The sequence below is a fragment of the Juglans microcarpa x Juglans regia genome, chromosome 5D (assembly GCF_004785595.1).
Source record: "Juglans microcarpa x Juglans regia isolate MS1-56 chromosome 5D, Jm3101_v1.0, whole genome shotgun sequence".
NCBI lineage: Eukaryota > Viridiplantae > Streptophyta > Magnoliopsida > Fagales > Juglandaceae > Juglans > Juglans microcarpa x Juglans regia.
The window spans coordinates 6,696,534-6,724,212 of record NC_054602.1 but is presented as its reverse complement, the minus strand read 5'-3'; the positions used below and the strand labels follow the sequence as shown (position 1 = coordinate 6,724,212).

The 27,679-nt window shown below is 38.1% G+C and overlaps 3 protein-coding genes across 5 annotated transcripts; 1 reads left to right on the top strand and 2 right to left on the bottom strand.

Moving 5' to 3' along the window:
* Nucleotides 1–142: 142 nt before the first annotated feature.
* Nucleotides 143–5,988, bottom strand: LOC121264738 (shaggy-related protein kinase eta). Its single transcript, XM_041168041.1, has 12 exons — nt 5,632–5,988; nt 4,624–4,713; nt 4,381–4,440; nt 4,033–4,305; nt 3,886–3,960; nt 3,718–3,774; nt 2,161–2,301; nt 1,982–2,032; nt 1,816–1,911; nt 1,466–1,549; nt 1,065–1,166; nt 143–768 (listed from the first exon to the last, which is right to left on the bottom strand). The coding sequence occupies exons 1-12, from the start codon at nt 5,644–5,646 to the stop codon at nt 673–675; spliced, it is 1,140 nt and encodes a 379-aa protein (XP_041023975.1). The 5' UTR covers nt 5,647–5,988; the 3' UTR covers nt 143–672.
* A 4,172-nt stretch (nt 5,989–10,160) lies between these two features.
* LOC121264734 (O-fucosyltransferase 8) lies at nt 10,161–16,232 on the top strand. Its single transcript, XM_041168033.1, is given in 11 exon segments — nt 10,161–10,717; nt 11,435–11,527; nt 11,634–11,664; nt 11,667–11,732; nt 11,944–12,014; nt 12,880–12,968; nt 13,502–13,622; nt 13,713–13,856; nt 14,501–14,835; nt 14,921–15,161; nt 15,751–16,232. Coding segments are annotated over 11 exon segments (1,824 nt in total). The 5' UTR covers nt 10,161–10,393; the 3' UTR covers nt 16,060–16,232.
* Nucleotides 16,233–16,491: 259 nt separating this feature from the next.
* LOC121264735 (nucleobase-ascorbate transporter 2-like) lies at nt 16,492–26,545 on the bottom strand. 3 transcript variants are annotated; one of them, XM_041168035.1, is made up of 13 exons: nt 26,053–26,543; nt 25,836–25,933; nt 25,481–25,657; nt 24,795–24,895; nt 24,659–24,698; nt 24,440–24,499; nt 18,506–18,690; nt 17,950–18,046; nt 17,724–17,869; nt 17,557–17,648; nt 17,369–17,446; nt 17,139–17,299; nt 16,492–16,899 (listed from the first exon to the last, which is right to left on the bottom strand). In XM_041168035.1, exons 1-13 carry the CDS (start codon nt 26,144–26,146, stop codon nt 16,687–16,689), a joined length of 1,542 nt encoding a protein of 513 aa, XP_041023969.1. In that variant the 5' UTR covers nt 26,147–26,543; the 3' UTR covers nt 16,492–16,686. The 3 variants fall into 3 exon arrangements, with proteins under 3 accessions (XP_041023969.1, XP_041023968.1, XP_041023970.1); XM_041168034.1 differs by having other exon boundaries at nt 24,623–24,698; nt 26,053–26,542; XM_041168036.1 differs by having other exon boundaries at nt 16,680–16,899; nt 17,234–17,299; nt 24,623–24,698; nt 26,053–26,545.
* Nucleotides 26,546–27,679: the final 1,134 nt, after the last annotated feature.

The window sequence follows — 27,679 nt, the reverse complement described above, 5'->3', positions numbered from 1 at the left end:
CCTTCCCGGAGAATCTATCGGGCTACACCCACGGTGGGTGTAGCACGCAACTTCTCAGTCAGCAATGCAATTCTAAGTCAAGGTAAATATGCAAAAGCTTATCCTCAACAAGAATCAATGCATAGAACAAGCAAAGCGGTACTGCACACAGAACAATAGCATTTAATTCGGAAAACAGTAAGTAGCAACATTAGGCTGCAAATACAATTCAACCAGCAAAAAACCACCAAAGGACTAACGGAAACAACATATGCAAATTAACCATACCCAACAACCAACTACAAGACCACCCCCTTTTGTTCAGGCATTCTATCAGGGGCTTTCTTCCTAGCTATAGATACACTTCCCCTAGCTGTTCCTCTGCTAGCAGCTTTGATCAGTCCATCTCCAGCTATTTGAACTATCAAACATGTACAGAAACAAAATGGTGTCTTAAGGAAGGAGGCTTGGAAAGAGAAGTTTGGGGGGAGGGATAGGGATGGTATCCTAGAAACGAACTCATCAAGGAATTGCAGTTATCCAGCCATTTGAGTCTCTGTGCGTCTTGGTAGAGCGCAAGAGCGATAAATGATACTGGTCAGGCCTCAATGCATGATGATTCCAACACAAAGATAGTACCTCCCTGTGCCAAACATTAACCGGTAGACGGAAATTCCCATATAACTTTCACACTTAGGAGCCTGCTGGATGCAAGAAACTTAGACCCATTTGGCGTTTCACGTGCTCTGGTATCAACTTATTAATAAGCTCTGGAGAAGCCCCCGACAACTGTAATCATCACAGAGAAATAATGTAAACAACTTGCTTCATAGTTGCAAAAGATTTCATTTTTCCCGAATAACCCAACAAATGAAAAAAAAAAAAAAAAAAATTGGAGCCATATCCACAAATTAAGTGGCACATACATTAACTGGTAGATTTGACATGAAAAAATAAATAAATAAATTCTTGGTATGTCAGTATTTGGCCATTAAAGATCCGTGCTGAAGGATCATCCTGAATCCAATCAATAATGGGCATGCATATTAAAGATAAATTGGCAAAAGAAGCACATCCATACATACTTCCTGTTTAAAGTTGAAAAGCGGTGGCAATGGGCGACCGTTTGGTAGGCGAGTGTTGGGTTCTCGGAGTTCATCAAAGAAAGAGTGCACGCATGCTTCTAGCTGTGATAACAAAAGATGCTCGCAGTCAAAAGGAGAACAATCACAAACACACCCTTTCAAAAAAATAAAGGTCCGTATACACTGGCACATATACACAAAAGATAATAAAATAACAGTAAAACTCTTAACCAAAAATATATTGGTATTAACATCTCTTTTGGCCATTAGTTAAGCTCAACTCACGTATCAAAAAGTAATGTATTGGTGGTATTTACAAAATAAATTCAGATCAGTATTGGCTACACCAAAATAAATGCAGTCCCATATCCCTATAAAAATAATAGCAGAACTGAACTCACTGCTGTGCAGCGAAGACTTGGCGAGTATTGCAGCAGTCGTGAAGCCAGATCAATTGCTTCTGGAGGCATCCTTTTGTGGAAAACCTAAATCCAGAAACTTAAATGTAAGCTGGAATGTACCATAAAATTTGTAGAAGGAAAACATTAGTATTAGAATAATCATATTAATTTTTTAATCATTTAAGAGCCTTTGGAAAATAAACATTGGAAGGGCACCTAAAATAAACAAGGAATTAAGAATGTAAATCAATACACAAAAAAATTCCAAATGCAAATGGCAGATGATGCCTATTCATATTAACTTAATCTCCTGACAATTCCATTAATTAGAAAGGAAATAAAGTGCAAACCTTGTGCCAAGGGTGTGCTTTTATCTGTGGAAACCTAAAATCGGTATAACTCGGATTCATGCAACGGATTTCTTCACGAGTTGGTGTACCAAGAACCTGTATGATAAAACATTAGATGTTGATCGCAAGGGTTGCATGCACTAAAGCATCATTGATAAAACCAAACCTTGATAATTTCTACTAGCTGGTCCACTGCGTTTTCTCCAGGGAACAGTGGCTAAAAAATTACAAAATAAATAGGTCAGATATAACATACTGCATTTTTGGGGGGGGATAGAGAAAGAGTAAAAAAATCTTATTCATGCAAAGACTGCAGGAAAGTCAGATTTGTGAAAAAATGCTAACCTGCCCCAAAAGAAGCTCTGCAAGGACACAACCAGCTGACCAAATATCGATTGAGGTAGTATATTCTGTGGCACCAAATATAAGCTCGGGAGCCCGATAGAATCGTGAACATATGTATGATATGTTGGCTTCACCTTTGACCTGATCAAAAGGAAAATTATAGCAAATGTCAGAAACAATAAACTAGAAATAAACCAAAGAAAGAAAGAAAATCCCATTTGGCAACATAAAATTGTAAGCAGTCATAAATCAAAGTGTCTTCCAAATACAAACAAACAACCAAAAGCTGGCTAAGCAGGCAGCTTAAAGACACAAAACCACCAGCACCCTCAAATTTAACCTCCCCCTCCCCTTGCCACAAAAAAATAAAGAGAACCCAAAAATAAAATCCCTTTCTGATCGTTGAAAAATCTCATGGCTGCTAAACTTCCCTTTCCAAGACCTAATAGAAACAAATCAAAAGAGAGCCTTGCTAATAAAAAGCACCATCATCCTATTCTGGCTGCTAGATGAATGCAACCTTTTAGCAGGAAAGGAATATACTGTCAATTACTATACAAGTAGAAACTATGCAATTAGAAACTATGCAATCCCCCATAAACAAGATTAGTAGCAACAGAACATATTGCGTAGTAGTTACAATAAACTCAATAAGGCACTTCAAATCTTTTGCCTAAACTGCAATAACATTTTTTTATTGGCACGGGATGTCCGGGAACAGCGTCCCAACTAATCCTGCAGGTGCAATAACTTTAAATAAATTTAAATAAACAATAACATTATTCATAACATGATACACATAATAATCTGTTTTTGATGATCTCTTTAAGTTAAGGTGGGTAATAGACAGGTGGCAGATCTGTTACGTCCTTGGAAGTGGTGGTTTGATATTCAGCATAGTGAGACCTAGTGGAAGATGATCACGGATTGTTTAATGTGGTACAGACAGAGGGAAAGAAATTATCAACGACCACTGAAGACCTTAAAACTGTCTTCTTCAATGTTCTATAACAATGGGTGGCAGCCAACACAACAATTTTCCATAAACTCCTCTCTCTCTCTCTCTCTCTCTCTCTCTCTATCATTTGATGTACTATTGTATACACCATGTGTACTTCGATTAAGTCTTACTTTTTTTTATAAGTCTTACTTTTTTATAATCAATAAAAATGTTCTCAAGTATTCAAAAAATGTTTTATTTTATAAGTAAAAAATTTATTAATATCAATAGACATAGCCAAGTACACTGGAAACTGGATGTATACAAGAGAAAACACCTAGTTGGGGTGCAGAAATAGATACAAGGAACATTAAGCCCATCTAGGAAAATGAACCTAACAAAGCCCTAGCTGAAGCCCAAAGATGCGCCTGCCCCAAACCACCACCAGTGTTCAAAAAATATGTTGCGACTAAAAAAATCACAGAAAAGACAAATCACGCCACCAGATTGACATCCTAAAGAAACCTGGAGTATAAATAATTAGTCGACTGGAAAATTATAATTGCATTAGAACTGGAGGAAACATGCTAAACTTTGAGACTAAGAGGTCGACATACTAGCAGCTTTGCACTTCCAAAATCACAAAGCTTAACCTGATGAGTGAGAGGATCAACCTGTAGACAATTATGAGTAATTAGTAAAACCAGTCAAAAAATTGTATTCTCGAATTCTTTTTAGCAAAGTTCCAACATTCTGATCATTTTCTTTCAATGAGTAGAGCATACCAAAAGGTTTTGAGGCTTCAGATCCCTATGGCAAACTCCAGGGACAGTGTGTATATAAGCCAACCCCCTAAAAATCTGGAAGCACCCCAGTTAGTGTCAGGGAGAACATGCGAGAAGCCAGACAGCATAAGCAAGCATCATGTATACCTGGTACATGTAAAGTTTCACGTAGATGAGTGGCATCCTCTGATTTGCATCACTGTAATGTTTCAAGACCCGATACATGGTCTCTGGGACATATTCCATTACAAGGTTGAGAAAAAGTTCATTTCTACTCGTCGTGGAAAAGAAACAATGCTTCAAAGAGATCACATTTGGATGATCCATCACACGCATCAATTGCAGTTCACGATTCTTATATCTTCTGTCCTGCAAGACCTTCTTTATAGCCACTGTGTCCCCAGTTTCCAAGCACTTTGCCTAAGAAAAGAAAAATCTAAGTCATATTTCTTGCTAGATAAAAGGTATAAAGACAGGTAGAGCTGCAAATCATACCTGGAAAACAATTCCAAATGACCCAGTCCCCACAACACGCTCTGCCATGTAACTAATTGTCTACAACGAAAATCACACAAAAGACGCCAACAACTTCACATGTTAGGAAACTGAACCTAAACTGTCTAAATCTCCAAATTGTTCAACATCCATATTTTTAATAATTAAAACAGTTAACACCATAGACTTGATAGAAGAAATAAAGAGGAGAGCAACAAAAGAGGTATTCCCAAGAATGTGTACCTGCTTAGGTTCTCCATTTTTGCCTCCAATCGTAGTAGAAATTATGTGACCCGTCGGATCATTTCCATCAACAACAGTACCAGATATGTCCTGCAAAATATTTCACATCGAGGTTTGAAGGATTTAAAGAAACAATACTTTCAAATAGGTGTGCACGATATTGGCAAATGACTTCCTTTCCAGGAAGGGCTGGGAAATTTTGTTTGGTAGAAAACACTAATTAGCGGGTGCCATTGCTTCGACTATGAAAGAAAAGAAAAACACGCAACTCAATAATTTGAGCGCATACTATCAGCTTAGACTGTAAGAAATGAAATCCGTAAAAATACCATGAGAGCTACAGATAAAGAAGAATTCAATGAGCCGGACACAGTTGTTTGCCAGTAAAGAAGCCAAAATGCCTCAAAACTTGAAGATGTTACATAACAACATAAGCAGACCAAACCCACTAAACTCATGAAGCACTCTTAATCTAAGCAGAATACAATGGCCCCTCACCAAGAAAATTAAGCAAAAACACTGGAAATTCTAGTCAAGAACCGAGGCATCTATCAAATAAGCTTGATCTGATGGAAACCCAATGTTCAAAATCTTTGACCGAGTGAATATAATTGAGCTTTGAAAACTGATAATTAAGTCAAGAGGAAAAAGATCCTTGATGGTAGAGGCAGATCAGAGAGGCGAACAAAAGCCTAAAAATCAGAAGCAAAAAGAAAGAAGATCCAGCCATCTGAAGCACTAGCCTCGATCTCAGATAAACAAAAAATAGACCAACAAGATCTCGCTCCAGAATCTCCCCACAGATCACCGCAAACCCTAATACGCCATTTGGTTGCACAGAAAACAAAAGAAAAAGAAAAGAAAAAAACACAGAAATCATGGATCCCGCATTTCCCACTCGAAGGCCGACGCTCCAAGCAAAAACAATCCAGCTCATTTGTAGGTTCTCTCAGGAACGGAACCATCAATACACAAACTTCATAGTTGGGGAATGTGAACGGGGAGTACCTTATCGTCGGCCATGCCGGGCGGAGGAGGAGGGGGAATATTCTCCTTGAATCAATCGGTGAAGAAAAAGAAGAAGATCATAGTGTGGAGGAGGAGGAGGCCCCAGCGAGAGACAAAAACAAGAAGGCCATGTGATTCCCACTTAGCTTTTTCTCTCGACTTTCTCTCTATACTTTCCGTCTCTCTCTCTCTCTCTCTCTCTCTCTCTCTCTGTCTGTCTCGCTCTTTCTTTGCTGTTGGGGGCAAAAGGGACCCTACAGTTTGACAAAATTACGATATTGGACTTTGAATTTTTGGAGTCTCTGCCGACGTCAATCCGATTGGCTAATTTCTGCCTGTCTGCCTACTTCATTCTTCTTTTTCTTTTTTCCCTTTTTATCCATTATAAGCAAAAAATAGGAACCAAACCAAAAACAAAATCATGTGTACAACGTCCTATTATTTATTATTCGATTTTTATTTATGGATAAAGGTTGTTACACTTTGAACATTCGCTATTATTTGGTATCACCTTTCTTATTATATTATGAAGAATTTACTTGTTATATTTATTTTAGATGCATATATTCTTCGTAGCATTCTATCTGTTTCTGCTTGTATTTTTTTTTTTAAATAAAGAGTAGGTTTGGATAGTGAGTTGAAATGAGATAAAAGTTGAATAAAATATTATTAAAATATTAAGATTTGAAAATTTTGAATTTTTTATTGTATTTTGTGTAGAAGTTTAATAAAATTATAATGATTATATAAGATGAGATAGGTTGAGTCAAGAGGCTACATCAATTCAAACAACTCTTAAATATCATCAAGTCCGCTAGTGCACTCCTAATTGCCAAGCCTCGTGATTGTGACAAATAAATCTATAAGTTAGATTAAACTAAACCCCTGTTTGTATTAGAAATTCACCTCAACTCATTTCATATAATTGTTATAATTTTTTCAAATTTTCACATAAAATATAATAAACAATTCAATTTTTTCAAATCTCAAATCTAATCGTTATTATTGTTTTGAGATTTGAAAAAGTTGAATTGTTTATTATATTTGTGTTGGAATTTGAAAAAGTTGTAATGATATGGGTTTGAGATCCAAGCGTACAGTTTGAAAGTTGAGATGAGTTGAATTGAGTTGTGAATAATAGTTTTTGTGAATCCCATTAAGATGGATTTAACTTTTTTAATTTGATACGGGTTTAACTTTTTTGTAGATCCCATTGAAATAAGTTTAATATTTTTAGATTGAAATGTATGAAATATATTGAAATGAGTTTAATTTTTTTAATAGGAAGTTGAAAAAATAGCGAGTCTTATCAATGATTAATTTGAAATGAGTTGAATTTGATTCAATAACTAAACACAATCTAAAATTCCAAATAGTTGTTTATCCTTAATAAGAATGGGTAGGGATCGTTTGATTAACATTGAGCGTTTGTTAAGATCCATCGCTCCTCGCTTTAGCATCATTTAAGCTCTGTTTAATATTTATGTGAAACGTATTTATAGAACAAAAACTGACCACCACCACCACATGTAATTTCCACCTCACTCCACATGCTGTTCTCTTTTATTTTTATTTTTTTTTCAAAATTAGCAAGCAGTTATGTCCGGATAATTACGAATCCCAAACATTTTATATCATATAATACCAATTATTTTTTTTATGATTGATGTGATAGTATATGAACGTTTGTCACATCAATGAACGTTACACCAATGTTAACCAATCACTAACAGCATGAATATTCATTTTCAAACATAAATAAATCTTGTTAGAAAATAAAAAAGGGAGAAAACCCACCTTGAAAAATCGATGAATATCAATTTTTTTTTTTTTTAAGCGAAGTCTTTAATTATATGTAATTTTTAGCCCATGATTTTGTGGTAAATGCACCATTTTTTAAGTACTCTACGACACTATGCATCGGTTGAGTAAAGCACGAGGAAAAATAAATGCATAAGACAAACATGTTCATAAATACATGAGTATGATCAGTGGAGAAGATATAGGAGGAAGCGTGGCTGTCTTTGATTCCAGGCTATTGGCCTTGGTTAAAGGCATGCACAAGGGGGGAAAGGAAAATGAAAGAATTAGTAAAAGAATATGAAAAAGAGGGTGTCTTACTTTATGAAAGTAACGTCATTGCCCTTTCTCAGTCTCCAAAGAAGACTTTTGAAAATAAACAAGCTTTCTGTATTTTCTTATTCATATCCCATCAATGGCAACGAATACTACAAGCTGATTGTATCAGATACTTCCAATTAACTCAAAATTACTTTGGGTTATTGTTCTAATGTGGTGATTAGGTAATTAAATAGTCCATGCATGCAAACATTGTGACTTTAATCTTTTGCTAGCATTCATAAACTAGGCTTTTCAATGAGATAACCCAAGAATGCAACACTGCTAGGATAAGTAGGCTTTTTAGTTGGTTGTAATTCAGTTCACTAGAAGTTAGCCCAACTATCTAAAACGTGTCCCTAATATCGAATTAGATAATATCATTGCTGATGAAAGATATAGCTTGGTTTCTCTGTAATTTTTTGTTTAAATATTGAACTGAATTGAGATGAGTTGAGTTTTTTATGAGTAGTAATGAATTGAGATGGTGGAGTGAGTTTTATAGAGTCCACTTAAGATGAATTTAAATGTATTTAGATGTTAAAATGAGTTTAAATATATTCATAGAAAGTTAAAAAAAGTTGGGTCCTACGTGTAAATAGATATTGAATTGAAAAATATTATGAGTGATGCATGTAAAAAGATTTTGATTTGAGTGTTTAAATGTTAGACTCAATTTAAAATTAGATTGAACTGAATTGATCTCAATTCAGTCTAAATTTCAAACGAGACCTTATGAAAAATTAAGAAGATCTACAAGAGTGCCAATTCTCTTGCGTACAACGTGATCAAATGGGCCGCCTCCAATGGAACTACTAGAAGCATTCAGATCTCATTTGTCATAAGACTGAACTTATCTTCAACTTCTGTAACAAATCTAGAATGCACATCAGCAAACATTTTCTCCATGTTAAATGTTAACAAGACCGAACGTGCAAAAAGGGAAGGTTGGAAAATTCTAACTAGGGCCGGTTTAAATTTAAAGATGAGATGAGATGAGGTGTTTTAGATAGAATATGAAAGTTGAAAAAATATTGTTAGAATATTATTATTATTTTGAGATTTAAAAAAATTGAGTTGTTTATTATATTTTATGTGAAAATTTGAAAAAGTTATAATGATGAGATGAGATGAGATGAAATATTTTCTAAATCCAAACGAGACCTAAAGCTCACAACCATTCTCATCTTATCTCATTTCATCGTATCTAATTATTACAATTTTCTCAAATTTTCATATAAAATAAAATAAATAATTCTACATTTTCAAATTTCAAAATAATAATCATATTAAAATAATATTTTAATAATATTTTATTTAATTTTTATCTTTTAAACTCATTTCACCTCATTTCATTTCATTTCATATACAAAAACCATATAGAACTGATGGCCGAACATGATAGATAGAAGGCCCGATTAATTTGGTAGTGGGCCGCGTGAGGCAATGAGGAGGCCCAATGACAAATGTGACCAGTCTTTCCCTCTTCCCCGTTTCGGTTTAGGGAGCTCGGCTTGCTGCCAAAGACTGGTGCAGTTTGGAGAGAGAGATTTTCTCTCTTTTTGAATGTACAGGGGGCTGGCTATTTGTTTTCCTGCATTTTGCAGCTTCAGCTATGGATCAAATGGCAAGGTAGATGTACTCGAACTAGTTCGCCAAATTTGCAAGCTAGACAAGGAACACTTTCACTGTAGGCTTGATCTAGCTGTGCCTCACTCACCCCAGAGATTTTTGGAAGTTAATTTCTGACATGATCATTTGATCCATATATTCGGTTGGTCAAGACAGCCCGGGTGCTCCTTTTTTTCATGGTAGCTACTGGCTAATCTCTTGAAGCCCAAGACTCGAGGCCAAAGTTTCTTATCTTGCTATCTCAGAAGAACGGATAATGTAATTAGATGAGATGATCCCCGAAGCACCCTGAATTCGTTAAAGACGCTCTGAATTCGTTAAAGACGCTCATCAAGAGCATTATCAGTGATGTCCATCTAAATCTCCAATTGATGCATGACATGTCCAAAGAATACGTACGAAATCTAATTTTGTAGGGAAAATATATTGTCAAACGTGCGTAATCAAGGCAAAATGACCATGGTCGTCCGACCATTTCTGTCTCAAGCAGAGCCACTCGGCCTACAGTTTTGCCTTACCCAGAAAGCGCAAAACCAACGTTTGTTCTGGTTGGTGGCCAGTAGCTGTTACACATATGATTCTTGTTTCAAAAGGTTGGTTCCTAAATTGTTGTTGGGCTTCTGCTTCTCGCTTGCTTTTCACTCATCTTTATGTCTATTACTATCACCTACTTCTTAGCTTCGCTTTGAATAGATTCTTGGGCGTTCTTAATTTATAGATCATCTTTCTTTTTCACGATGCCAATACGTACCACCAAATCCTGAATTTGCCTCATACGGTCTAATAGGTTTGTGGTTGGTTTGTGTGTGTGTGTGAGCGCCCCTAGAAGTAGAGGTTGGTGCTGGTTAAAAAGTTTATTCTAATCGTTGTATTAATAAGAAATGGTGGTTGTGGTGCTGTGTTACATTCCTGGATACTTGAAGCTTTACACAGAGGTAATGGTCTAATGGGGAAGCAACTGCCCCCAAGAAGTTAGCGTCCTGAATTTCAGAATGCCGACTAATTTTTAGGGATGAAGGACTATCACTTTAGAGGTCCAGAAACATTACCAGGAAGTGATCCTTCAATTGGAAGGAGAATTTCATGGGGAGATAATCATTGTAATCCCAAAACTGTATTACTTAATGGATGGAGGAATGATTCTGCAAACCATACTGCTTGTAAGGGAGGCCATGTGGGGAAAAGGCATCTGTGGCTTCGAAAGCACATGAGGTCAATTGCTTTTATGGTTGTGTTGATGGGTTTCATTCTCCTGCTTGATTCCCTCATGATGTCCATTTTTGATTCGAGAAACCTTCAGTATCATCCAGCCCAAAGCAAATCAGGTGGGCTCGAGGTAAATATATTCCGAGGCAATACTAGATGCCCTACTATTGAATTAGCTAGTGATGTTAGTACTGGTCCACGACTATGTTGGAACTCGAGAGATGGAATTGGAGTTGGCCAGAATGTAGCTGTCGAGTTTACGTGACAATCATATTCTATCCCAATTGGTGCTTATTTGAGAAATTTGCTATTTCATTCTTGGTTTCCTTGTTAGTCTGCAGCCATCGTGGTGAATGGTGATTAAGTTGTCTAATTTTGTTACGTTTATTTATACTTTCTACCTGTCACCAAGCACTCCTGTCAGATACAATTTAACAATTATTTTACTATTCGTTTTCCTGCTGAGACTGATATATAAGCATTATTGATGGATTTTTAACGCTTCAATTACTGAAGTCCACTTACGTAACATTTACCCTGTTGTTTGTCAAGTAACCTGTGGATTAAAGACGTGCATATGTATATTTTTGTTTTCTCTACAAGACTTGGAAGCCATTCTGTACCTATTTTCACTCTGCAAGCTCAGATTTTAGGTGGTTATGGGCATTATGCATTTTGGGTGTCCTTTATGTGAATCATTTGGTTTATAGAGTATCTTTAGTCATTTGCCAAGGTTTTTCTCTAATAATGTGCAAACTGTAATTAATTATCAATTTTATAATTCTTTTGATATGCTTAAGTCATGCCGACTAATTGTTCTCATATATACCGCATCTTATTTTCAAAGGAGGAAGATAGAAGTGCCTACATCAATGACGAAAAATTACCAATACAGATGTATGACCGGCTACTAAACTTGGCATCCAGTGCTCTTGCAGAGGTTAGCTGCAAAACTTCTATGGTTGGTACACATTTTCAGATTCGCTTGTCAAATTAGGTAACGGGATTTCTTTATCCCAATATCTGAGATGTTAGCTATGTTATAGAAAGAGTTTAAGCAAGAGACGTCAAGACTCTGGAGGAACCATATTCAAAGGCATCTGCATGGAAACCATGTGCGGACCGAAAGCTTCCGAGCAATCTAGGTATTTGAATTTTTATCCTGCCTAGATTGATTCATGGGAAATATGTAGTGCTATAAGAGTATCAATAATATTGTCTTAGAAATTAACAATAAAAAATAATAATATTGTCTTATAAATTTTTAATCATAGTTTTTATTTTAATTTTTGCAAGTCAATTGCAGCAGGTTACCATTACTGTAAATACTCTTGAATTAGTTATATTCCTGGACAGGAAAATTCGACAAAAATAATGGCTACATACTAATCAGTGCAAATGGGGGTCTCAATCAACAACGAGTTGCTGTAAGTACCAAGCTGCCCGAGTTCATAATTATCCACACACAATAATTTAAACCCTGATGAATTTTTTGGAGTTAGAAAAGTAAAATATTTGGGGGCAACAATGCAATTCCACTTATTGAGAAAAAGAAATACTTAGGACAGCATTAGCCTCGTTATATCAGGGGGCTCTTTGTCTGAAACGTTAGTCTAGAAAATGGCCATGGATCCTGCATTTTTATGAAGAATAAGGGCTTTGAATTGGGGGAGAAGCTACAGTTCAAGCTTCACCCACTCACCATTATCTGACACTTGTTAAAGGAGAGACGTGTGTGTATATAGTTCAGAATGAGTCGTTCATGAAGCAAGGAGTAATTATCCTGAACTATTTTGTATTGGATTTTGTGTGCTTACTAGTATAAGTTTGCTAATTTCTTCTGCAATTAATATGGGTTTTCTGAGAGCTCTCTCAGGTAATGGGTTCTTGATATTGAGATTTGAGAACTATAGTTCAATCCAGGGGAATAATAAAATACCTAGAATTTGACTTTTGAAAAACTTCAGGCTGCTTATGTAAGAATAGGGCATAATATAAACTTAAGGCCAAGTGTTTAATCTTTGGCTCTGTTAGACTGAATCTTCTTTCCTCAATTACATAGATTGAGTTGCAAACTTCATGTATCAAACAAAATATGAATTTGTCTACTTGAAAATAAGTTGAGCACACATTATTTGCATATCAACTATAATTTTTGTTATTATTTTGATTATTTCTAGCTTGTTTTCAGATGTATTTCTGGGGAGCTTATTTTGTAGTCTCTTCTTGTGGTTTTTCTTCAGTTACCTACTCCACTAGCTGAACTGACTAAGCTATTGGTAATGCTCACAGATCTGCAATGCTGTTGCTGTGGCATCTCTTCTTAATGCAACTTTGGTTATTCCAAGATTTCTATATAGCAATGTTTGGAACGATCCCAGGTTTGAGATCATATCTATCATTTTTCCCAATAAAAAAATCAATGCAAATATGTAAACTCCCAAAAAAACAGCAGTTCATGAAGCAAATCTTACATTCGACAACAACTAATTAAGTTGATTTGTTCAATAATATTGACCTGAAAAGCTAAAGCAATGCAAATATTGATGCCGTAAGTCACTATCACCTTTATGAACCTAAGATTGAGGTTGATGATCAGCATGGATGACATGACTATGAATAACATATTTATAGCTTTACATTGTATACAGTTAGTAGATATTATATACAGTAGTATCACAAGTTTCAATGAACAATTGCTTCCGATCATCTGAAAGACATGAACCAAAGAACATATTCTTAACTATGCTGGATTATACACTCATTCCTTGGTTTCCTGGTTGACCACTGAGGTTTTTCATGATATCCCTGATTCAATTAGGTTGCCTAAATGGAATTAGTGGTTATTTGGAAATTTTTAACCTTGGCGTTCATGCCTCAGTTAATTCATGCATTTCATTTGACAAAAGTGCAGCCAATTTGGTGATATTTACCAAGAGGAGTATTTTATGAATGTTTTGAAGGATGAAGTCAATATTGTAAAGGAACTCCCTCCTGACCTGGGATCACTTGACATTGAAGCATTAGGTAGCCTGGTATGCTATCTTCGTTATTTGTGTAACATACTGTAATGAATAAATTACACTCATTTTGATAACGTTCTAAAGCTTTTACCTTGCTTTCAGATTACTGATGCAGATCTTCCAAAGGAGGCAAAGCCTGCTGATTACATCAGAAATATACTTCCCATCCTCTTACAAAATGGAATTGTTCACTTCCTTGGGTTTGGAAATCGACTAGGCTTTGATCCATTTCCTTCTAAACTTCAGGTTATAAAACTTCCCCTAAATGTTTGAATATTAATATACTTGTTGTTGATTGGGGCTTAATTTTTCACTTAATATTCACAAGCGTGATGAGTTATGATCATCATTTTGGAGTTGCTTTGCGACATAAGAAAATTTCTTTGCACATTAGGCGTATAGCATATATTGGAAAACAGAAATGCACACATACACAAGTACATACACATTTTATATAACTAAAATGACTTACTCTAAATGCACTCTTCTATAGGCCTTTTCCTTCTCTGGCGCTTATCTCAAGTCAAATCTTTTATGCTCCCTAGGTGGATTTTTTTTCTTAATTGGTTAACATACCCTACAAGTTTGAATATTCTGACGTCATACAATAATTTTTTTTTACCTATGCATACTTCAATCACACAATAATTCAGAAGCATGCCTCCCATTAAAGGGAATGTCTACTTCAACTCCAGGCCCAATGATTTACTCAAAAAAAAAAAAAAAAAAAAAAACTAACTGATTACTGTTATGATTTAACTGATTTACTCTTCACCATTCCATTTACTCGGATTACATGTAATTTCTTGAATTACTCCTGTATAGTTATCCAGTATGCATGATCATGATGCCTTTACAAATCAGTTAAACTATACTTGAACTTATGACAGAGATTAAGATGCAAATGTAACTTCCATGCTTTGAAGTTCGTGCCAAAAATCCAACGAGTTGGTTCATTATTGGTCAGAAGGATTAGAAAATATGATGCCGCACGGAGTATGCTGGACAGACAATTACTAGGAAACTTTATGCCCGAAAATCTATCGAATGAGAATGATGCTGCTAGAAGCCCATCCAAATACCTTGCTCTACATTTGAGATTTGAAATGGACATGGTGGCTTACTCCCTGTGTGAATTTGGAGGTGGAGCAAGTGAGAAAAAGGAACTTCAAGCCTATAGAGAAATCCATTTTCCTCTGCTTATTGAGCGCTTAAAGAACTCAAGGTATGGGTTCTTGAGGTTTAACATTGTTTTTACGAATATATATTAGTTTACCAATCTATCTGCCACACTGTATTGCTGTTTGCAGCCCTGTTTCTCCAGCAGAGTTAAGAAAGTTGGGAAGATGTCCACTGACACCAGAAGAAGCAGCACTGGTCCTATCTGGACTTGGTTTTAAGCGTGGAACTTACATTTATTTGGCTGGTTCTCATATTTATGGAGAAAAATCCAGGATGGATTCCTTCACCAGTCTCTATCCCAATTTGGTCACAAAGGAAACCATTCTAACTCCCCACGAACTTGCACCTTTTAGAAATTTCTCTTCTCAGGTAAAAAACTAGTCTTCTCTGAAAAAGATAGGTTCATCATACACAGTATGGAAACTCTCTCTTTAAATTCTTGGAAGAATTTAAATCTATTCCTTGTATAGCCCCAAGACAAACTGAGAAGTAGGCAATGGCCACCTTGTTCAAAGGATTTAAAGTTGTACGTACTAACTGAACAGGATGCAAATCTCTAATTGGTAGTCGGTGTTCTTTATTTTGAATGCCATGAAATTCTGTCATTCATGAAACCAAATTATATTGTAGTGCGAGGTTATTTTGCATTAAAATTACCCCATATACTTGCCTAGGAAAAGAATGAATTGATTAACACCATGTACTGAATTAATTAGCACCATGTACTTGGTAAGTGATCTCGTATGTGTCACTAATAATCACAGTGCCTTCCCTGATGTCATATGGTATTAATTAAGAGAGTGCATAAGATGGGTGCCTAGAGTTATACGGAACAGGATCCTCTCTATTTCACTTGAAATGGATAGTATCGTTAGTATACCTTTACAATCTGGACTCCAATTCTCTACTCACGTTGGTTAATATATTTACTAACGATAAAGAGTTGCTGTGTATGCAGTTAGCTGCACTGGACTTTATTGCATGTGCAACTGCGGATGTTTTTGCCATGACTGACTCTGGAAGCCAACTTTCATCCCTGGTGACTGGACTCCGAACTTACTATGGTGGTGGCCATGCTCCTACCTTGCGGCCTAACAAGAAGAGGCTGGCAACAATTTTGTCGGAGAGTAGCACAATTGGATGGAACAGTTTTGAAGAGAGAGTGAAAAAGATGATCGACGAAGGTCAAAGGGTGCGTGTGAGGGGCTTTGGTCGGAGCATTTATCGACAGCCAAGGTGCCCCGAGTGCATGTGTAAAGCTCAGTAGCATGTCCTATCTTGGCCACTCTTTTAAGCTCTCTTATATTTTCAACGTTTTTTTCCCCTTATCTGTTCAGCATAGTTGAGATTTTCAAGCGGATAGCATATGCAGAGTGTTCAAGCTTACAGTGTAATTTTTTTTCCCTTATAATTATTTCTCTTATCTTTTTTTTTTCGATGTAGTTGATTCAAAATCTCTGACAATTGGAACATCTTTTGATAGCAATATAAATGGGTATAGATGAAGCCCAACACATTTCTGCATATGTATTCGTCTCTAGATTTTGGTACTACCATCTCTTGAATATCAATGAGTGTGTTCAGAGCCCTATTTAATTTTCATTGGGTCTCTCGAATAGCTGCTGCAACTTGTCCTTCTCGAACCAAACTGATTGCTAACGCCGAACGGGAGGTACAAATTAGTGCATTATACCCCAAATAATCCGAGTCAAATATATTATAAAGCAATGAAAAAAGGAAGAGCAAGCAAAGGTGGCATTCCTTTGCCATTCAGAGAACATATGGATCTTTGTTGCACGCTTCTTTCACGGAAATTGTGATCATCATGTAATCCTCATCAGGAAATGATGCTTTTCCTCTGACATCTTTCTTCTTAATGGGCACCACCACTTGTTCAAGATGGAGGGAAGAAACGGTTGAGATTAAAAGGGAGGGTGTAGAACTCCTCATTACGGCTGTCTCCCTTAAATGTCCGAAATTTAACCCACCATGGCATTCCCCTGTCTCTGGCACTATCCTTGTAGTCGAGTGTGTTGTCCAAGAAAATTGCAACAATCATTGCAACAGTCGGGGATGAAAAGAAGATTGTATTAAGGAAATCGTTGAACTGCACATCAAAGAAACACAAGTAGATCAAATTTAACAAAGAGTTAAGGTAATGTAAATAATGATGCTAGTGGTGATATGCACAAGTTACTACTCTAAATCAGTACAAAAGCATGGATGAGAAGATATTAGAAGTGCGATCCTTTAAATGATAATCTTTTTTATAGATTGTAATTTCTCGTGGCGGTTGTGTACAGTTTCAAATTGCAAACTTGAGTACAGATAACGAGACAAACTCACCCATCCAGCACTGGTATGTGCAGGACCATGAAGAGCTTTGGCAGTGTATTCCCTAAAATACTCGGGAACAGACAAACCTAGGAAGAAGGCTACACCTGTGATAAAGAGGTTCCTCATCGAGTTCATGTTCGTGAATTGCAGAAATGACAGCCCCACCGAAGCTGAAAACAAAATTATGTCAACACTTGTGCAGAGAAGAGGAGAAGAGAAGCTATGAGCATAACACACACCAACAAGACCAAACAAAACACAATACACAGCAGCAAATATAGTGAAGGGTATTGATGCAAACAAAGCTCCAAATTTTCCTGCACCAATCAAGAAATCAGAGTTAAGTTAAAAGCGAAAACATTAGTCTCAAGAACAAGAAGCGTGATTATACAGGCAAGTACATTGAATAATATATTCTGTCCCTCACCTAGCATAGAGAAGAATATCATAAAACCAGCAGAGATTTGGATAACCCTGCGGCTTCCAACACGAGTGCTTCCCAGAAGCCCTACATTTTCTCTGTTGTTTCACATAAATTATGAGCCACAGCATATAAGTGAGAAAGTTAAAAAGGCAAGAAGGAATCATGCATACACGGAGACTGTTGAGCCAGTCAATGTTCCAAAGAGTCCACTCAGCAGGATCCCAATTCCTTGCCAGCCAATACCACGGCTAAGAACATAAGCTGGAGGTGGTGTAGCGCTTGCTAGACGTGATGCAGCCTTGTAAGCACCAGTTGACTATAAAAGCAAACAATAACATTACTCTCGTATCAAAACTACTACATCTTTGATGGATCCCATAGTTTACACGGTAATACCTCAATCAATGAAACTAGAGCGGCAGCCATCATTCCAAAAGCATGACCCGCGTCAAAGGTTGGAGCACCCCATTGAAGAGGGTATGGGATCTTTATCCTGACAACAAATCAATTTCAAGGTCAAACAGGCAGTTGATAAAAGTTTCGTCCAAATTTTCACAATCTTTCTACCAAGTTTGGGAGAAGAATTTATGAATATTCTTTCAATCATTGTATTACATCATGTTCTAGTGCAATGTGTGAGATGGAGGCAATCAAACTTTCTATTTGCCGCTTCCCTCTTTATGATTTTCAATTGCATATCACAAGCCCATTTTCTTCTCCAGAAATTTCAAGTAAACAAAATTTAATTAGAGTGAATTTTTTTAATTTGTTGGGAGGGGGGAGGGAGATTAACCACCTCCCCCACCCCCCAAAGGTGATGTGACATTCAGAAACCATTATGATCCTCAGCAGGATGAATCCCGGATATTGTGTATCATCATCTATCGGTGAGAGTCTTTAGTCTCTTACATTTGATAACATTTATTTGACAAGGGCTACTTTAGCTACCAACCATGGAGCAGAAGAAATGAGATTGGCCCTGTCAGTTCGACAGTTAAGTTGGGTTAAATCTGGTCGATGTCTGTATGCGCCACTGGCTGTCAAGAGGTGCGCATATGCCCATATCACAGTGATTGATATCAAGAGAGCAAACCTCTCTAGTATTGGAAGTTGTCTTGCCTGAAAATTTTTTAGGTACTGTATACAAAAAAGCAAACAGCCACGGTTAGAATGCTTATCATGTATCTTTTTTTTTTATAAGTAAGATATAAACTTTATTGATGTGAATGAAATAGGCATATACCTAGTACACAGGAAGTATACAGTTGAACACCTAGATACATTCTAAGAGCGTTAAACTAAAGATAGGAATTCATGTATATCATCCCCATTTAATACAATAGCTGAAAACCAAAGCAATAAAGTGTGCAGAAAATAATTCTTCAGCTCCATCATTGTTCTTTCCTTGTCTTCGAAGCATCGCATATTCCTTTCCGTCCAAATACACCACATGATACACAACGGAATCATTCTCCAAACTGCTGCCACTTGATGACTGCCCTGCAATTTCCTCCAACAACCCATCAGCTCCACCACTCTCCTAGGCATTACCCAAGCCACACCGACCCGTCGAAAAATCTCATCCCACAACCCTCTTGCTACATCACAATGTAGTAAAAGATGATCTACCGATTCTCCACTCTTTCTACACATGTAACACCAATCCAGTACAACGCATCCTCTCTTCCTCAAATTATCCGTGGTTAAGATCTTCCCAAGGGCGGCATTCCAAACAAAGAAAGCAACTCTAGAGGGCACTCGAGACCTCCAAATGTTCCTCCAAGGGAATGAGGTGTGATCCTGTGAAATCAAAATTTTATAATACGCTTTTACTGAGAATTTCTTATGATCCTGGAACCTCCATTTCAAGCTGTCTTGTTGCGCCATAGTAGACCCTAAAGAATGTAGCAAGCTGAAAAAATCTGAAACCATAGATAATTCCCAATCATGAATATCTCTATTAAACAGAATATTCCACTGATGCGAACCATGAGCAAATAATCGCACTTCCGCCACAGAAACGTCCTTGTTAATTGCAATACGATATAAAGCTGGAAACACCCTTTCCAATGCATGATCTCCACACCACACATCCCGCCAAAAACTGATTCGGTCACCCTCACCTGCGACAAAACGAATATGATTTACTAAAATAATCCACCCCTTCCTTATAAACTTCCATAGCCCCACTCCATGCCCCCCTCTCACTTCTTTAGAACACCAACCACCCCAATCAACCCCATATTTAGCATCTATTATTTCCCTCCACAAAGAACCCTCTTCCATATGATATCTCCAAAGCCATTTCCCCAACAACACTTTATTAAAAGTTCTCAAGTTACACACACCCAACCCCCCATACTCAACTGGAGAACATACTGTCTTCCAATTAACCAAATGAACTTTCTTCTCCTCCCCTAAGCCTCCCCAAAGAAATGCCTTGAAGAGTTTCTCAATTCTATTCACCACCCCTGCAGGCATAGGAAAAAGGGATAAAAAATAAGTGGGGAGGTTTGTAAGGGTACTCTTGATAAGAGTGAGACGACCTCCTTTCGATAGATACACCCTTTTCCATCCTGCCAACCTTTTCTCTATCTTTTCTACCACCCCATCCCATATAGCTCTACTCTTGAAAGTAGCACCTAATGGAAGACCTAGATATTTCATTGGGAATGAGGACACCCTGCAACCCAGAAGACTTGCTAGATTGCGTATATTAGAGACCACACCCACCGGAACCAACTCAGACTTGTCAAAGTTCACCTTAAGCCCTGATACTGCTTCAAAACAAAGTAATAATGCACGCAAAGTTTGGACCTGACTCCTATCCGCTTCACAAAACAACAGAGTGTCGTCTGCAAAAAGAAGATGTGAAATGATACAAGAGCTACCAGAGCTATGTCCCACCTGAAAACCAGATAAAAAACCCCACTAACAGTAGCCTGCAACATCTTGCTCAATGCCTCCATAACTATGACAAAAAGAAAGGGAGATCATGGATCACCCTGTCGCAAACCCCTCAAACTATGAAAAAAACCTGCAGGAGTGCCATTAACTAACACTGAAAACCGGGCCGTTGAAATGCAAAAACGCATCCAAGAAATCCACCTATCTCCGAAACCACACCTCTTCAATAAATACAAAAGGAAATCCCAGTTCACATGGTCATAAGCCTTCTCCATATCTAGCTTGCAAAGAATACCTGGACTTCCCTCCCTCAATCTAGCATCCAAACATTCATTTGCAATGAGCACCGAATCAAGTATATATCTCCCATGAATAAAAGCATTTTGAGGCTTGGAAATAATATTTTCCAGCACTAGACTAAGCCGATTAGCAAGGACCTTTGAAATAATCTTATAGACACTGCTAATCAAACTTATTGGGCGAAAATCCACAATATTCGACGCCCCATATTTCTTTGGAATGAGTGCAATAAAAGTCGCATTAAGTGATTTTTCAAGCTTTTGATAAGCATGAAATTCACTGAACACCTGCAAGACATCACCTTTCACCACATCCCAACAAGTTTGAAAGAAACCCATTGAGAAACCATCCGGACCCGGCGCTTTGTCCTTAGCCATACCAGATATGACCTTGAAAATCTCATCTTCCACAAAAGGTCTCTCCAATACACTCACAAGCTGCGGATCAATTGCCTCAAATGGTAAGTCATCAAGCTTCGGCCTCCAAGTTACTGGTTCGGTAAGCAGAGTCTCATAATAATGTGCAATATGACTTTCTAGATCAGCCGAAGAAGATAGCACCTGTGTACTTGAATGTAACAACTCAATCGCATTATTACGTCGATGAGAATTAGCCATTTTGTGAAAAAACTTCGTACACCTATCACCCTCTTTCAACCAGAGGGCTCTGGATTTTTGACGCCATGAAGTCTCTTCTAACAGCAACACCCTTTCCAACTCTGCCACAACCGTTACTTTTCTCAATAACTCCTCCTCCGAAGCCCTTCCCAATAATTCCTTACCCTCCAACTCCTGCAACTCCTCCATCAAAATAGACTTTTGATTGTCAATGTGACCAAAAACTTCCAAGTTCCATTTCTTCAGGTCTTGCTTTAGAGCCTTCATCTTACCTGCAAGAATAAAACTCGGAGTGCCACTAAACTGGTACGAAGTCCACCAAGTTCTCACCATCTCTACAAACCCATCCACCTTAAGCCACATATTTTCAAACTTGAAATACCGGCGACCCCCTTGAATGCCACCACAATCTAAGAGGATGGGAAAATGGTCTGAGCTAACTCTAGCTAACCTTTTCTGACTAACTTCTGGATAGTGGGCTTCCCATAACGGTGAGACAAAAAATCGATCCAATTTCGACCAAGCACGGCCATTAGACCAAGTATACTCACCACCCACCAAAGGGAGGTCCATAAGATCCATATCAAAGATGAACTCAGAGAATTCCGCCATGGCCAAAGATGATGCCCCGATCGTTCACTAGGAAAACAAGTAATGTTAAAATCACCCCCCATACACCACGGCACATCCCATAAAGAGTGTATTCCCGTCAACTCCTCCCACAACCGTCGTCTATCTCTATCTATGTTAGGACCATAAGACCCTGCAAAAGCCCAAATCCACCCATCGCTCACATTTTTGAATAGCACCGAAACCGAAAACTCTCCAACACACTCCTTAATCGCCTCAACCACTCTTTTATCCCACATTAATAATACTCCACCTGATGCTCCCTGAGAGGCCAAATAGGACCAACCCATATAAGAACATCCCCAAATACTACGCACAAAACTTCTATCAATAAAACCCAACTTTGTTTCTTGCAAGCATATCACATCTCCCTTCCATGATCTCAATAGCGCTTTGATCCGAATGCATTTGTCCCTATCATTGAGACCCCTTACATTCCAAGAAACGATCTTAGGCTTCATTAAAACTTAACTTACCCCTCCCTTTTGATCTAACCCTTCCACTACTCCCCTCCTTGACATCATAATTGATGGAGCATGTTAAGCGTTTAAGTTCCCTATCTTGTTTTGAAGCTGATTTCGAACGGCTAGCTTCAATAGCCACAAGAAGGGCCATAAATTGTTCCTCATAACCTCCAAAAGAGACCCCAAAATTTTCTGTAACTCCTCTACCTTTTTAAAAATCCAATTCGTCGAACAACTCCCATAATCACTGGGAGGGAGTGTACATAAAGGAGTAAGAGCCCCCTCTTCCCCAACACTGTTATTGGGAATCACCAAAACATCCAGCTTATTTGTTTCACCACTTAAAATCATATTATTAAGAGGAGAATCATCCCCAGAAAATAACTCATCAGGTCTACTCATCACCAAGAGTGAAAGACCACTCTGAACCACATCACTGTCCCGCAAAAACACCTCACCGCAAAGGGACATCTCTCTATCCCTCAAGCTTGACTGCTCGTGCACCACTTCTGGGACTTCGTCCACCACGCATAGTTTCGATAGTCCCTTCTCCACAGACGCGGAAGTCAACGCCAGAAACTCCCCCTCCTCTACCTCTTCCCCGTCGGAACTCCTTTACCGTTTCACCTGAGTGGTCGACCGAGAGTGTCGGCAACTTCTGTGCCGGCAGGGTTGCCAATAATGCACTTATCGGCGCCACAGGAGCAACATGACCCTGGTCCAACATCTCGGATCCGAGTCGAATCTCCTTTTCCGTCTAACCAGAGGGTTCGACCGAGGTTGTCGACAGCTTCTGTGCCGGCAAGATTGCCGGTAATGAACTTATCGGCGCCACCCGCTGTCCCTGGTCCGATATCTCGGATCCGAGGACCTTCCCCGACCCAACTGTCTCCACTGCCCTCCAGGCCTTCACAGGGCCTGATGCCTGACCCTTGCCCAAGCCCATCGCTCTGCCCAGACCCATACCAAGCCCACCATTTCGGCCCACCACCTCCTTACCTTTAACACAGCGTTTTAGATAATTATTTCATCTAACACAATGCCGATCTTCTCCTCCAATCCAACTAACATCTTCAAAATGCTTTCCTCATTTAGCCCCGCCAATCTGCTTTCTGCTACACCATGCCGCTGCACGTCCTCAGAGATGGTTACACCTGACACCACGTCTAATGCAGCACGATGCGGTACCTTCTTCAGCACCTCACTGTACGACCTTGCACCTCCTGCCCACGATGATGGAGCACCTCCCTCACCTTTGTTCTTCTTTGCAGCAACTATCTGGATATCAGCCATCTCCATTAAAATATCAGCAAGCTTCTTCCATCCCTCCCCCTTCCTTCCTTCCGGAATCACAAGCAATCCTCTCCTCTTATCACGACCAAGTATATCTGTTTTATGCAATGAAGAAACCAGACCTGGCACAATATAGCACATTTGGCAACAGTGAAAGAGAGATCCCAAGGACATTTTTTCCCAATTTGCCCGATCACCCTTTTAAATCATCCATATAAATCACTAGTAGTTTTAGAAAATGTAATATTGTTCAATTTCTGCACAATTAAAATGAGTTTCCTGAGAACTTCTCTTAAAATTCGGACTGTGTTGACTCTTAAATAGTACATTTGAGTTTCAACTTCCAAAAATTCTCACTTTGACAAAGCTTAAAAATTTATGATATAATTAATAGATATTCACAACCAAGATTAACCTAACAAATTAATTTTTTAAGTAAAAGTTTCTCCTAAGCATGGAAGTATTTATGCTACTCAATGTGGCATCTCTTTTCTTTTTTTCCCTACAGGATGTGTTTTTTTTTTAATCAGTAAACAAGATTTTATTGATGTAAAGAATAGGTAAAAACCCAAGTATACAGGATATATACAATAGCAATGCCTAAGCGTGCTTTTATATATTTATCAGCACAAATTTATAAGTAATCTTGGCTAAAAAAAGACATAGCAGTAGTACCTGGGAGAAGGCTATAAACAGAATAAGCATGGGAACACCAATTTCCACACACCGTCCAACCTGATAGAAATTCACTAAATCAAAATACAGTGTGAAGGACATAACAAGTGATACTTTTTCTTTAGGTTCAATTTGGAAAAATACTGAGGATTAAAAAGAAAGTTGGCAATAATATTCTTATACCACAGGGAAACCTCTATCAAACAGACCAAAACCCACCAGCGCAATCACTGGGGCCATTCCAAGAGGGCTGAAGAACCTGAAAAGGTGAAAAGAATGCAATCATGTAATCAATGGAAAAAGAAAAACTGGTACTCGGATTCGTAACTTTGACTAAGACTGTTAAAATCAGTACCTGGAACAGATGGCCCACATTTGACTAAATCCCAAAATAATTTGTACGCTTGATGCTACTATCAGAGCACCTTGGACTGCTCTCATGGTGTTGAGAAATCTCTACAAATAAATGCAAGCCCTTTAGTTTTGCTCTATAAAACAACAAGTAGGCACTCAAATTCTCCAAAATCAGCATATGAGGTATCAGGTACTTATGATATAACATGTTAAAAAATGAATGCAGCTAAATACAACAGCAGCTTGCCCTTGGATTCATCCTTAATTCATCCAACGTAAACTTACGAGAAACTCTTTATCGAGATCTTATGCAACTCCAAATTATTAGTTGGGACTTTGCTATCAATACTCAATGCCAAAGGAAACAAAAAATATTGCAGCTTGCCATTACATTTAACTGATAAGAGTTGCTGTGAATTGAGAATTTAATATTAAAAAGATAAGATTATGTTCGAAAACACACTTGGACCCACCAACTCGCCCATCCACACTGGAACACCTTTATCGATCTTGGATCTTCACACAAATTTGAATAGATTAAATTTGATATGATAAAGACAACTGGGTAAGTGAGTAGGTCACACGAGTATCCACCGAAAGAACATGTCCCTTCCACTGAAGGTTCAACTTTTAAGAAAAATAATAAAGAAGTGAGCACTGAAAAATGATAGAAATCATTGGACTAACCAGATGAGGGTCTTCGATGCTCATCAGGGACTTATCATGAATTATGGATATAATAGGGACCATGAATGCATAAGATCCTCCGATCACTGTTGGCAACCGGGTCCCAAATAATGTTTGTAGTAATGTATTGATTCCTTCAACGAAAAGCAGAGTCTGTACCACCCTCACTTTATCATTCTGGAGGATCAAAGGCACACAAAAAAATCGTATTAACTATGCAAGCCCATGTAGATGGGCAGGAAAAATAATCACACTTTTCTTAAAAACTGAACACAAAATCACGGAATTTACTATCTGATTTCCAACTCAGAACAAAGTTGTGATAAACAATCTAAACCACAGAGAATTGGCTCACATCTGTGCCGCCCATTAAACGGACAAGGAATGTTGGGATCATAACTGCAGTTCCTAAGGCCAAAATGTAATGCTGGAAACCCAGAGCTATTGCCTCCCCTGTTTTCATACGCAAACATGAGAAGGTAAAAAACAGAGAACATTAAAAAATGGGCCAGAAAACGAGAAATCAATGAATGGAGAAACGGGGTTGGGAAAAGGAATAAAACTGGCCATACCCCATGACGGGTTCGAGTCAATACAGTACTCAAGGCCTTGAAGTTGGTCCGTTGGTGGATGATGGCTTATCTCTTCTGGTTTTGGAGCTTCCATGGCTCACGCCCACTTCACAACTCTTCTTTTGCCACCAAATCCAAATGGATAGAGGGGGGTGGAGAGAGAGAGAGAGAGATCCTCTCGGGGTGTTTTGCTTACCGCAATGGAACCAAGACAAATCAATGCAAGGAGGGAGAGAGAGAGAGTCAATGGCGGTGGAAAGCAGAAAGAAAAAAAAAACAAATGGACGATAGAAGCAAAAGCAAGAGATTGAAGAAAAAGTTCAGAGAAAGAGAGAGTTAACAGTTGAGGATAGACTGCAGGATTAAGAAAGAGAACGCACTGAGAAAAACATTGCACTTGCCGCCCAACTATGAGCTCTCTCTCTCTATCTCTGTAGTTACATCTCTATCTCCCTTGCTTCGCTTTTCACTCGTAAAAAAGTTCCGTTAACCTACAACTGAAGGTTACCGTTGCTCCCTTTTCTCTCATTAATTTTACAACTCAACTTCTTTAATACATGGTTGGCATGTAAATTTATTACCCAGAAAAAGTAACTGCTGCAACAAATAAAAAGGGCAAGTTGGGTGTTTTAGAAGAAGATGTTTCTATCTCTGCAAAATATTTTATTCTTTTGTCTTAAAAGGAGGGAAAGGAAAAGAAAAGGGAGAAAGAGATGATCGTTTTGCATCTAATTTCAGATGGACTAGCACTCATAATTTCTCTCTATCTGCGCCTTTTTACTTTACATTTGCATCTCAATTCTCTCTCCCTCTCTTTTTCTTGTGTTCTTGTTTTCTTTCACAATCTGTATGTGTTTAGTCTGTTACGAGTATTGATTGGTTGGCTGAGAATTATATAATCAAAAGAGTTCTCTTCTCTGCTATATATCTTATTTTAAAAATACTGGTATCTTCTTCCGTGTAAACGAAAGAGTGCCCCCAACGTGTGAAGGAACAGTGTACGAATCTCGAACGTCTTTTTCATGGCAAAAGACAAGCTGCATCGAAACTAGAGCTCCTCTGCTCACACCTTTTTCACTGCCAGTGCCAGCAAACTTCATTCATGATATTTACCGCTCTGACCATCTGCCCAGGCCAAGTTGCTAACCAGAGAAAAAAAAAAAAAAAGCAAAAGGAAATTAGTTTATAACATTTATTGAGCATTAACAGTACTGTCAAAATACTTGCAGGAATAATAATAGAATAATGATGGATCCTCTATGGTTTAAGTCCTAGAGCTGATCAAGCAGCAATGACACTGGAAGATCTTGACCCTGTAAAGCCCAGTTAAGAGTTGAGGAAGGGGCCAACCAGTAATTCAAAGATAACATAAATAATAGAGAAATGCTTTCCAACAGTCCGGCTGAAAAGTTTACAAAAATAATTTTCTATTCAGCTAACTCCACATAAGCCAACACGTTGTAAGAGAAATACAATTCACCACAAAAAATCATGATTGCATGCTTTTAGCCCTTTTGCCTTCTCATTTGCACCCCCGCCCGTCTCTGCCCCTCTCTTCCTCGATGCATCCCTTTGAACCACCGCCCCTCTCTTCCTTGCACTGTCTGACTCTGCCCTTCTCTTCCTC